We start from the raw sequence: 13020 nt of genomic DNA on the forward strand, positions 1-13020 counted from the left end.
CAAAATTAGGTTTTTAGATATTGTTCATATTAATGTCAGTTCATCTGGAGTAGGCTAAAGGTACGCCTCGAGCATATGAAACTCATTCGCAGACAAGCTTCTCAGTTGTTCCAAACACAGTTAATATATTATCTAAATGAACATAGCTTCTTAAAATGTTATTTTATTTATTTAAAACAAGTAAGCTTGAATGTGTCTGTGGAAATATAAACTGAAAAACAAAACACAGACCACAGGCCTATGGCATAAGCCTATAAAGCCTCAATTCTCCGCGATATTTTCACCACACTCAATTCAATTCTCCATGTTATTTGCGCATCGGGGGGCAATTACATGATAATTAAACACATTTCACGGTTACTCAGCCAAAATGTGTGTCTACAAAATACCATGATCAAAGTCAAATCTGTTCAGGTTCACGAGCCGCATCATGTAGGGTTACGGTTCACAAAAAGATGCTTTGGTCTTTCCATGATATTGTTAAAAATCAATTTACAACACGCCGGAATCCTTTATGAGGTAAAGCTCTGCGGCTGTATTTCTGTTAGATTTGGCTTTAGCCTTGCTCATTGATCAAAAACTTGCGGTGCGTCAACCCAAGCGAGCATCAATACAGTTAGCATTTATGAACATTACAGAGATATTACAATTATATTGAATACACTTTAGATGTGTCTATCAATGGTTCATAACCTGATTTCATATGGAGTTACATTCATGATACAATATTTTACGCAATAGCTTACAAGACTGAACAACAATGCTGGCTATATGTCACTCTGACAGAAGCTTTAGACCATATAAGTAATACACTCTCTTTACAATGGTAATGAAAATGTTTTGTAAGGCTTCATTTTTAAACTCAAAACGTTACAATTCATATTGTTCCGGAATTATTTGGATATGCGTTAAAAGTTGGAACAGTTGCGTAATTGAATAGTACTTTTTTACGCCTCATGCACAGAATAGTCTCTTCAAAATTAACATCAGAAATACCAACAATCAGTGAATAAATCGTATTTGTTTTATTTGAAAATTAACAAGAAATAAGTTAAGCACATGCAGAGACATCAAAACAAACAGAGAAAGATAAAACGCTGACATTAGGCTGCACATAAAAATCACACATTTTCTGGTTTGAGAAATACCACAAAAGACATACAGTTGTCATGTATAAAGAAATACACATTTTTATTTATAATGCATTTCCACGTGGAATTTAAGATTGTTATACAAGATTGGTTTGTAAATATGTTTGTCAGATATTTAGCAAATGAACCAAAGCAAATGCGTAAAATGACAACATCCATTTAAAAAGTAAGCTATCTGGAACAGACGGGTGTTTGTCGCTTCACCTGTCTCACGCGTTCCACGAGACCTTATTGACCTTCATTCATGCACACAGTAACACACATGGACATATTCATCGTGGGTACTACAAGTTTGGGGAATACAACATTATTTTACAAGCTCAAAATTGTTTTAAATACACTAGCAATGATTTACGACTGGATATACAATCATTCAATGGTAACACTTTACAGTATAGGCCTATTGTATTTTACTCATACACATTCTTATACATTAAAGTAACAGTCCTTATGCACCAGGTGCATGCAAAAAAATATGATCAATGTTTTCTGTCATCCTTTTATCGAGCACTATAAAAATGAGAAGATACTAAGAAGTGTTGAGGACTGGTCTGGAATACACACCTTGATAGTATGACGCCTCTATTGCGGATGGGTCCATGGCTCTGCCTACCATGGACGCGCTGCCGAGGGGTAGACTGGAAGACATACTTGAGCCGTAGGAAGAGTATTGCAAAGCTTGCTCGTAGGCTTTCAAATCCAGTTTGTGCTGTTGCTCTGAGGATGACATTAAATTATTTATTGAAAACGGGTGGTTGAATGAGTAATGGGGATCCCCTTTTAGGTGCAGATGGGACTCGTGCGCCATCGAGTGCGGAGGTAAAGGGAGAGAGGACAGGGACGTGGCCGAGCTGGCCACGGGGTGGAGAGGTGGCCCGCTGCTCTTTAGTTCAGAGGCGCTGCCACTGCTCCTGTGGTCCATGCTGTGAGGGCTGGAGGACTGGTTGGAGAGGGAGTTGGAGTCCACATTCCCAGTCTTGCTGTTGGTGTTCTCGCTCGAAGGCGATCCAGAACCGGACTGGTCTTTCCTTCCGTCCCCTTTACTTGAAGATATCTTTCTATTTTCGCATTTAAAGCGCTTTTGTCTGCGTAGGTAACAACCGTTCTCGAACATATTTCCTGAATCTGGGTGCAGGGCCCAGTACGAACCTTTGCCTGGCTTATCCGGTGACCTAGACACTTTGATGAAGCAATCATTAAAAGACAAGGAATGGCGAATAGAGTTCTGCCACCTCTGTTGGTTCTGTCTGTAGTATGGGAATAGGTCCATTATCCACTGATAGATTTCGCTAAGCGTGAGCATCTTGCTTGGTGCTTGCTGAATGGCCATGGTTATGAGGGATATGTATGAATACGGAGGCTTTGCGTGTGGGTAGCTTCTCCTGAACGACTTGTTGTCCCTTGCTCGGTTCAGGTTGGGCTGAGTATAGGACATTGGGCTCATAGTAGGGCTCATGCTCGCGTATGGATTCATAGCGTTCATGGAAGCCTGCTGAGCCGACATCGCGCCCATGTTCGAGGGGCTAAGGGCAGTGCCCATTAACGGTACCCCTCCACCCATTCCGTTCATCGCACTGGACGCGCTCGGGGGCATCCCTGTCATTGTCCCGGGGCTTAGTCCGGCTCCCAGGCCGGGGTTGGCGTAAGACATATTGAAAGAACCTGAGGTCATATTTCCATTAGTAGACATACTCATGTAACTGTTCATATTGTTCATGGAACTCAGTCCTGCATTCATGCCGTTGTTCACCATGGGCGAATATACCTGGAATAACAGGAGAGAAATGTGATCACAACAATGCATTGGTCTTCCACACACTCAAAGTGCTTACGTTTTTTATTATTTGTTTTTATTCTGCTGAAATCGACTGTGTAATAATGTTAAGCCAATAATAATGAATACTTATGAATATTAGGCTGTTAATAAACACAAAATATTAAAAAACTTAACGAATTTAATTAATTCGATTTGACTAAAAAACATGAGATTCATTTTGAGAGCTTTTAAACTGCAGCATCAAAACAGTGCAGCCTGGTCCATTTATATTATATATCTCAAACTCAAACAACATCGTTTCATTGTGTTAGGGTATAAAATGCGATTTTGTGCTGCTTTTCAAGCAATGCAATCATTTAGATGAACATTTTATGTAGGCCTATTATGCACAAACAGAAGGTCAAGCAAATTGTATTAATCTTAATATTGGTATGGAACAAACGAATTAAGATTGATTGGAAACATTCCACTGACTGCAACTTTCTTTTCGAATAGCAAGCATTGATAAACATATGCCATGATCTCGTTGCATGATGGCTGGTAAACATTCAGTGCCTAATCCCATTTTTACGCACATGTATAATGGTATTTTATTTCTTGTTAAAGTGCCAGTATCTCAAGTCAGCATTCGGCCTGCTGTGACTGCAATGTGCACTGCTGCCACCCGGCGTGCTTGGCCGTCTCTCGTTCTTTAGGATACATCATCAGGTTGCATATAGTGAAGTCTATGCCCAAAAGAGCCCAATATTCTATAAACAACAACAGCAACACCGTGTCATTTGAATTTTTTTAAGGACACTCAGTGCAGTTTGCTAGAAAACATGCATCGCAAAAACGAAGACGTGGAAATCAGTTAGCACCTAATTGTTATTCTAATACACAAATCGAATAAAACTGAAATACACATAGCCTACCTCTTGTGCGTCATTGTAATAGCTGCTCCAATCTGGCGTTTCGTGACCTTCCATTTTCACTGTACCCAACATTATGGTTGATATCCACAAATCGTAAACATGCAGTTCCTCAGACTGGAGTTTGTGAGAAATGTATCCTAGGAAAAGGTGCGTTGTAACTGGTGGGATGTTGCAGGAGGGTTAGAGTAAAGAAGTGAGGAGATAGATGTTGAATGCAGTGTGACCTGTGAGTTTAGATCTTCCCCCTAATACGTAGGCGGTACAACCCACCCACTTTTTCAGTGTTCATTTGCCTGGCTCTTTTTCCCTTGCTGAAGTCACCCCTCCGGTGCCCACAGTTATTCTGCGTCTTTACAGAGAAAAATAGCTCCGTCAAAAATAATGCTTTCCCCTCCCCAATAAGGTGTGTAAACATTCCATCAGTCAGAAAGCAGGGTTTGAAAAACAGCCGAGCATGGCATTTGTTGTTGTACAATTACGCACTTGGAATTATATCCATAAATTAAGGTATTTCATATGCCACGGAGAAAGCCAGGCATAAACCAAATACACAGGAAACTAGCATTACAAACTAGAATTGTAGGTCTTTAAGATTAATCATGACGGGAATTTTAATGAAATAAAATGTAACAAAACAGTCTGTTTATGCCTATAATTTCAAATTATCCATTACCTACACAAAGGGCGCGCGCGCCCTACAATGTCATGATAATATTTGCTCTGGCTCACAGAAAGTTGTCGATAGGTATCAAAATGTTAAATTCTGCGAGAATTGAGAAGGCGTTAGCACTGAGGATATTGGATATTCTTATAAAAAATATTCACTTATAAGCAATGAAGGTTTATTTCTTTATAATAATTGAATGTATGTGCAGACTATGCCCATATATAGGATTTAATTGTAGCCTACGTAGGCCTGTGTTTCAGGCTTAATGTTTAATGTTATGGCCTCTGGACAATGGAGAAGACAAGTGTCAACATCTTAATATGCGTGAAAAAAGCTTCCCAATATTCCTCTGCTCTGTTAACTAGACAGTAGCCCTACAAGCAGTTGCAGCCAGGTCCTTCGATTCTAAACCCGTTAATGAGGGAATAACAGCGATAATTATCCCTTTACATGGGATTATCTCAGGGTGATCTCTAACGCCATTAGGGAGAGAAAATCGATTTGTTAAGGCCGGATTAAAACCTCCCACAAAGCATGGGAAATTAGGTTTACTGCTGGATTTGAAATCTGACACGGTAGATATAGCCAACTTCACAAAGCCCAATGGTTGTTTTACAGATATTTACGCTAATAGATTGCTTTATTCTATGACACGAGTTTTTATGATCACATGTTTATTATGGCACAGAAAAAAAGGGGAAAAAAGGAAAATAGAATCAGAAGATGAATTGTCCCAAAGAAATTAGAAGGGATGAATACATTCCACATTTGAAAAGCGTACTAGACAATATTGGATTTCATGACAATAATATTTCCTGAAGGCCTACACATCCATAATGAAAACTACAGAGCCAATAGAAAAAGGCATAGGCCTATGCCGAATTGAAGCTATACTTCTTCTGTCGATTAGAAAAGCCTTTGAGCGTTGAACACGTTCGCAATTTGTAACCTTTTACTTAGTTCAGTTTCCAGTGCTCGTCCGGGTCTTCGGCAGTCTTAGTTCTGCACCCACGTGGTGTCTGTTTTGTCCAGCCTAGTTGTCTGGTTTGGTTGCTAGGAGATCCTCCCAGCCACCACGAAGAAATGGTGGATGTCAAAGCGTCACAAAAGTTTGTTAACATTTTACCTGCCAACGTGTTTATGAGATGATATTCAGACATTTAAAGTAACGTCAATTTCAGCAAACAGCGGTGTCTTGTCACTTCAATAGTTTTGGAAAAGGTAAGCGTTGGAATTGGCTAACGTTAGCTAATCTAACGTTATTCTAGTAGCATTGGAGTGGTTCACTGCTGGCAACATTGTAGCTCGTTGACATCTTTCAAACTTCACTAGCAACAAAATACACACTGTGAAGCTGTTATACTGACAGTGCTGCTACTTTTTGTCACACAGTAACAAAAATCTTAGCATCAACAGTTTGATCATCATCAGTTATTGAGTAGGCCGCGTAGTCCTACATAGAATAAGCATCAATCATGTCATATATCACGTTTTAGGCTACCATTTGTTTTTATTGCTGTGTGTTTTAATCATTTTAATTGATGTTTCATAATCACCCATTGAAAAAGAATACCTCTTACAACTCACCCACTTCCATCCTTAGTCCTTTACTTTTTATGCATGTTTCACTTTCCAACATTTGGTCACGTTGATAGACATGGAGCAACTTGCTGAGAAATAAGGTTCTGAGCCACAGCAAGAAGCTGAAGAAGGAGTTAGGGGTGCTACGCAATGAGTCCCAGTGTGAATTCCTATAAATGAAGCAGCTGTTTTTCAACTCCCACACAACCACCAGCACACAGGATCAACCACCAGACTCTCTCCACACACTGGAGTCATCAGGACTGATGGAAGAGGCTACAGAGGGACCCTGTGGCACATCGGACACACCCCAAAATAGGACCTCACAGATGTCTGCAGGGTCAGTCAGCCTGTTGGAGTTCCATGCAGATCTGCTACAATCACCACCTGCCTCCTTACCACAAAGTGCTCTCCTACTAGACATCCCTAAAACAAAGTCTGAGGTGAGCAGGAGTCAAGGAACCACATGTATCAAAGGAATCAGTGAAGGGAGAAATTCAGTTCATTTGGTCCTGTCTTCTCCAGGCCAGAAACCTTCCCAGAAGCCGGCCATAGCTCAGCTAGCAGGGACTACCAAAGTGGTGTCCATGTCCATGAGGCCACAGCCTCCCTCTAAGCCCAGGTCAGAGAGGCCAGCAACAGGGACCAGGATGTTTATATACAAGAGCAAGAAGGAGTCAGAGCAGGTGTCGGAGAAGGAAGCAGCAGAGAGGCGCATCCGGAGATCCAACTTCTTCAGCAGATGTCTGGCTCTGAGCTCGGACAACACCGATGACAGCAGGAACAGTGAGGACTCGGGCCCCGAGCCATCCCACGGGAAAGCCCCACAGAAGGTCAAGAAAAAGAAAAGGAGGAATCAGAAAGATAGGTCTACGCATGCACCAAGGACGCCCACTGACGACAGAAGCTCAAAGAGCCAGAGGAGTAGCATGGCCCCTAACAGTATTCACAGTGTCAAGTCCACCACAGAGCTGCTGGAGGAGGCACAGGGCATTGTAGGGGCCGAGGTTGCAGAGAGCCAGGAGGACACGGACCCCCAGCAGAGACACCCAGAGGAGTCAGTGGCCACGACTATGGGGCTTGTCAGAGGCAGAGGGAGGACGGTGGATGAGATCATTGCCTCCTTACAGAGAGGAGACAGTGATATGCCATCTGCCTCGGACCAGATGATCAAGGAGCTGATGGAAAGAGTGCTGGGGGACAGCTACAATGCTGAAAACGAGGTGACAACATGATAACAATAGGACAACAACATATAATATCCTGAATGGTCACAAACATTTTGACCTTTTGTACTTTTGGTAGAGATTTTAATTAAGCCCGGTGATAGTTATTTTATATTAGTTATTTAAACAGGTATTCAATGCTCATAGCAATTTACACTTGTATTGATTAATGACAATCTTTGTTTTTGTTATAACATTTAATCATTTTTAAAGGAAGAAAAAACAGTGGAATCAGAGGAGAGAGAAGAGAATATTAGCCATGTACCAACAGAGGTAATGCAGAGGCTATAGTGTTTTTAGATTTTATCAAATTTCATTGAAAAATAGATTTTCAGAGCATTTGAGAACATTTTCAAGTGTAGAGGTTTCTGTTATTAAGGTTGTATAAAGTTTAAACTAAATTCAACCTTAATAAAGAATTCTGTTAGTAAGATAGTTAACATTAACAAACATCTTATCCACATTTTTCCAGGATACTCCTCAGAGGTCCCCGGTTCCACAGAGGATGTTGTGGGTTAAGAGGGATTCTCCTACCCCTCCAAGACCTGCTGAGTCCCCTAAAGTCACATCAGGGGTCTACAAGATCGCTCACTCACTGTCTGAACGAGAGACAGACGGCGATGACTCTATGGTCTCTGCTCTTCCACAGAAGGTAATACTTGGATTCATGTGGCTGTCATTGTGTGAAGTTCAGTAGTTGTAACTGTACTATCAGTTTATCTTGTTCACGCCTAATTTATTTAAGTCTTTTCTTATTTTAGCTCCCACAATTAGAAGACAAACGTTTGTCTTTGTGGTTTTTTTCCCCCTCCCACCATCAAAGGTGACTTATGCAGATGTAATGACAGCTCGAGGAGATACCATAGCTCCTTCTCAGAGACCAGCGAGGGTGTCTTTACAAAACAAAACCATTCAAGGCCTCTCCCCTCTAGCAACATGGGCCCCCAAAGCACAGTAAGCGTCTTGTATTCCCTGTCAGTCTGGTTGATCATGAGAGATGTGAGTTGTTGTATCGAACTGGTTTTGAGTTGTGATCATTATTGGAGGTTAAACTACTACTTCTATTACAAACTTGGGTATTAAATTGTATACCACATACAACACTGCACTGTCAAATAAATAGTGGTTTTCTCCTAAAACATGAAGACATGTTGCTTAAACCCTGTATAATCACGGTCGTCACTGTGTTATCCCTGCTTTTTTTTAACAAAGTTGTTTTCCAACAACCTCTTCAACTCACTATCATTAGTAACCATCTCCGACCTTGACTTTAATGGATTGGGCGGGGGTGGCATTGGACGGAGATGAGCTCAGTTCCAGGGAGTCTCTCTGCAAATAAAGTGACTTTTAAGCTATCATCAAAACTCCCCACCTGATTCTCGGAGACCCATTGACACAGAGAGTAATCATGCTCCTAGCCTAACACACTCTTTAGACTGCTCTCTCTCTGTCTGGAGCCTGGTGCAACCACACACTTCCTTATAACTGACTCCTTACTCACCTAAAGAGACCAGATTTACTGCCTCCTCCTGCTGCAAGTGCTGAGTTGGAGTTGTGCCACACCCTCCCACTCCTTCCACTCCCCTCCAACCCCATTGACGAAAAAATGGAACCAAAACAAGTGCCATTTAATTAGGGGTGTTTTTCAGAGCTTTGGTTCACTGAAAGGTTTCTGTTGGGTATGGATAAGAGGCTTTATAAGGGGGCCAGGCTGCCAGCCTGTCTGGCTGATGGTACATGGATTAGATAAGGAGCAAGGCTGAAGGCAGTGCTCAGGTCAGCTCCACTCCACAGTTATGGAATGCTCATTTCATTGAAAATAAGGCAAATGACTCCAGGGTGACCTTACAGGTTTGCCGCTCCGCTAGCTGAGCTGAGGCATGCCTACCTAACCCAGAGTGCCAGAGAGATGATCAATCTCAGGAGTGGCAGGCCGTAGTGAACATGTTAGGCTCCAATAAATTGTCCAGTGTCTGTCAGGACAGGAGGTGGGTGGTGGGTGACGAAGGGAGGCCGGGCCTTTCCCTCCTAGCACAGAGATGCCACACACAGAGTGTCCAGTTCAAAGAGTGGTGAGAAGTTATGGCAGGGATGATCTGAGCAAATAAACCACCACCTCATCTGCTTACGCCACAGAGAATGGTTCATCTGTTAGGACAAGCCTCAAGACCACTGTATTGCTTGTAGACGTTTCAAATATGTGGATTGTTGTTGAATCGTTGACATTCTTCAATATAACAAACCAGTGGGGTTTTGGTTGAAAGCAAAATGTCAGCTGACTTCTCCCTTTACCATACATGATAATACTGTATGTTGGGTTTTATATATACCCTGTGTTATTGCAGACTAGGTAAAGAAGTCAGAAATTATGTTACATTTAGATACAATTGAAAGTAAGTATTACCCTGGTCCTAGATCTGTTTGTGTTCTCACCAACTCTATTGCTATCATTGTCAAGCCATGAGTTAGCATGATGGCACAAACGGACTGGCGAAGTAAGAGTATCACAACATTGTCGTCATTACTGTTCTAATTCTCTCCTACAGTGCAGATGGGTACAAGACCATTCACCACCTCTGTACAACCCCAGTCAGCCAGGCCCTGCCTCTGGAGCTGCAGCTGGCTTCCCGGGTCTGTCACACCTCCAGCCAACTCAGTGCACCACCACAGTTTCACCAACAGAGGGCAGCACTACAACACATCGCTGCCCAGCCTGACAGACACAGGTAAAATGCTTTTATTACATTTTTTTATTTAACTTTTATTTATCTATCTCTCCCAGGCTCTGCTTCATAAGTTGTTTTCTGACCAAAACCTAGACTTTATAGCAACATTTGGAATTGAAGTGCTGTGATACAGGGTTGCATTAAATAATTTAGTAAATATGATTTGGTCATCGTCTCCACTTTCTCTCTCACTACCTTCTGCAATCCACGTGGGAAAACTTTGCATGTCAGGAGTATCATTACAACAACCTCATATCATGTAAAACTATTGAATCTCTTTGCAGGATATTAAATGAAGGCGTGCCCCGCGTGGAGGTGACTGAGTCTGATGGAAAGGACTGTGTGAGTCACCTGCCTTCCCAGACTTCAGACAGCCTGGCTGACTGGCAGAGGATCGCTGAGTTTTACGTAGAGAAGCCCAGGATGATGCTTCATGGACAGGCGGTGAGGAGGATCAGCACTATGTTTATACAACTTTTCCCCCCAAACATTTTGTCTAGAAAGTGTTTCACCATCCAACAAGATGATCCACTAGGTGGCACCAAACATATTTGTAACTCATTAGAAACAGGAGTTTTTTTAAAGGGACTGCTTATAACATGATACTAACACTGTAGCTATCTGGGATTGTTTAAGAATGTCAAATGTTTCAGTTCCAATGTTTCAGTTCCAGTTCCGCATTATCTTTTTAATGTCACGTGTGACTTTGTTTTATTCAAGGGGCCTTTTTCATTAGTCTAGATGAGTCACCTGTCTTGAAGTGTCTATCCTCCCAGTTCTCTGTGTGTCTCATACAGTATCTCTCTCCTTCCTCCCAGACCTCTCTGTGTTCCAACGAGCTGAAGATGTTCTGGCACCCAGCGCCTCCTAAGTTCAGCTGCTCTCCTGCATTCGTCAAACACAAACTCTTTCCCAAGTACCAGGTAGTACTGAGCCTCTGATGTTTACAGACGGACTTGTAGGCTACTTCCCTCCCAGACAGTCAGTCCACATGGACTGTTAACGGAGGACTTAACTCTACTCTATTTGTTCCTGGCTGTGTTTTAGTTGAGACGTGATGGGGGAACATTGGAGATGCTCTTTGATCATTACATTACAAGATGCCCTACTACTCTGAAAGATAGATAACATTAACAAGGCCACATTGATCATGCCTTTCTAACCAAAGATGTCCTGGTGAAATATAATAACTTTGAATATCAAATATCTTTGATATATCTGAATAATAGCTTTGATATATCAGAATATCAAATTGCAAGTGAACCAGTTAACCAAACCTCGCCAATGTGATCTCACCCTGCTGTGTTTCTATGGTGTTTGTTACTAAGGCAACGCGGAACGATCTCTCCAGAGAGGAGCTCTATGGTGATCTACAGGACCTGGTGGAATCAGCCTGTGACCTGACAGAGATGGAGCCAACCACCTCAGTGGTCAGTGTGTGCTTTAGTTACCCCCCCCTTCTAGCATGCCCTTACAAACGTGTTGGATCTTCCTACAGGAAAATGTGCTGTCCAGAAAGTTCAAGTCTATGATAGACCTCAGAGTAATTGAGCAGTCACCTCAACCCTCCATTGACGAAGAACAGGTGAGTGTATATGAAAAATGTCATGTCATTCAATAACACGATAAACCACTATCTCACCACCTAAGCAGAGGATCTGACCATGGTCTCACTATTCACCATCTTGACCCAGTTGAAGAGACCCTTCTCTGCCCCACACCTCAACCCTGAGCCAGAGGCCTTCCTCAAGGTATCATGTGACTTTGCCACCGTCACCAGAGAGCTGGAGGTGGTTCGGCAGCAGCTGTCCTCCACTGTGCTGGCTGAGGAGACCCATCCCCAGGTTACTCCCACTGTCCAGCAGGAGGCCGACCACCAAGCCCCCGCAGCAGGCCCCAACACAGAGGAGCTTACCCCAGCCCTCAGCCAGAGTCAACTCCAGTACAGGAGGGACCGAGGCAGGGTGATGATGGCGGAACCTGTCAGGGGAGGCAGCATATCCCACTCGAAGAGGAAGGTCGCCAAGGGTGGGAAGAAGCTGTGCCCTGCCAAGCTGGCCTACATCCACGAAAAACTGCAGGAGCCACCACGTACTCTCATCAGGTAGGCAGGCTTACAGTACTGCGATTCATTTGGCTAACAAAGCAGTTATAGAACTTCCAGACGAATGTGCTTTCATTTGGATATACCGTAGACCCATGTTATTGCTGTATTTACAGAATGTATACATTTCCTCTTTACATCTAATCACCCTGTCTATCTGTGTTGCCTGCCTCCTGTGTTCCCAGGAGTGAGTCTGTGTGCCAGCTACTACCCATCAAACCCACCACGTGCCTTACAGAGGAGCCTCCCCTCCCTCTCCCCTTGCCTCGCTACCCGAGCCTACCCCTGGTGCTGGACTTTGAGAGCTTTGCCTCTGACCAGGGTGGCATCCCCGACGTGCTCCCTCCCCGGGAGTGGGTGAGGGATATCTGGGATGCCTGGTTTGACCAGCTCTTCCCCCCACTGGAGGAGAGCAGCAGCACCTCCAAGAAAGAGTCAGACTCCTCTAAGAGGGCCCCCAGCAGCAGCCTCCAGAGCGGGGCCCTGAAGAAGCCTGGGGAGAAGGTCCTGATGCTGGATGAGATACAGCCTCTGGACTGGGTGGACCTGTCTCTGACCCTGGACCAGGGACTGACCACAGGCGACCTGGAGGGAGAGGTGGCCAAGCTGACCCAGGCTATTGCCCAGCAGGACAGACCCAGCGCCTTTGACCTGTGTCGCAGGGGGGCGCTGCAGAAGAAACTGGGCCGGCTTAACCAGGCTCTGGAGGATCTCAATGCCGTAAGTTTAGTTCACATTTTCAGTAGGCTAGCAGAGGTTTGCTTCTGAAGTAGGACAGCCATGGAGGAGTGTGTTAGGTCAGAATACTGTAATTGTAGTTGGAGGCTAGTCAAAGTAACTTGATTTCGACATTTATTTTTAAGTATATAAGCTA

General features: G+C 43.4%; 2 protein-coding genes across 2 annotated transcripts in view; one reads left to right on the forward strand and one right to left on the reverse strand.

The window, feature by feature from the left end:
• Positions 1-1010: 1010 nt before the first annotated feature.
• Positions 1011-4044, reverse strand: foxa1 (forkhead box A1). Its single transcript, XM_024437977.2, has 2 exons — positions 3843-4044; positions 1011-2916 (listed from the first exon to the last, which is right to left on the reverse strand). Exons 1-2 carry the CDS (start codon positions 3912-3914, stop codon positions 1681-1683), a joined length of 1308 nt encoding a protein of 435 aa, XP_024293745.1. The 5' UTR covers positions 3915-4044; the 3' UTR covers positions 1011-1680.
• A 1864-nt stretch (positions 4045-5908) lies between these two features.
• The window catches only part of ttc6 (tetratricopeptide repeat domain 6), a 28659-nt gene continuing 21547 nt past the window's right edge, over positions 5909-13020 (forward strand). The window contains exons 1-11 of the mRNA XM_024437048.2: positions 5909-7313; positions 7530-7589; positions 7789-7968; positions 8140-8270; positions 9863-10042; positions 10327-10486; positions 10861-10965; positions 11371-11472; positions 11541-11627; positions 11737-12146; positions 12332-12866. Coding sequence (XP_024292816.1) covers positions 6267-7313; positions 7530-7589; positions 7789-7968; positions 8140-8270; positions 9863-10042; positions 10327-10486; positions 10861-10965; positions 11371-11472; positions 11541-11627; positions 11737-12146; positions 12332-12866 — 2997 coding nt within the window. The 5' untranslated portion in view covers positions 5909-6266. The remainder of the gene's footprint in view (positions 7314-7529; positions 7590-7788; positions 7969-8139; positions 8271-9862; positions 10043-10326; positions 10487-10860; positions 10966-11370; positions 11473-11540; positions 11628-11736; positions 12147-12331; positions 12867-13020) is intronic.

This window comes from Oncorhynchus tshawytscha, linkage group LG11 (genome assembly GCF_018296145.1).
Source record: "Oncorhynchus tshawytscha isolate Ot180627B linkage group LG11, Otsh_v2.0, whole genome shotgun sequence".
Lineage (NCBI taxonomy): Eukaryota > Metazoa > Chordata > Actinopteri > Salmoniformes > Salmonidae > Oncorhynchus > Oncorhynchus tshawytscha.

Excerpts from the sequence above, each read along its gene's own strand:
- foxa1 (XM_024437977.2), bottom strand. The coding sequence starts at position 3,914 with ATGTTGGGTACAGTGAAAATGGAAGGTCACGAAACGCCAGATTGGAGC. Across the intron at positions 2,917-3,842 it reads ATTACAATGACGCACAAGAG|GTATATTCGCCCATGGTGAA; the intron begins GTAGGCTATGTG and ends CTGTTATTCCAG.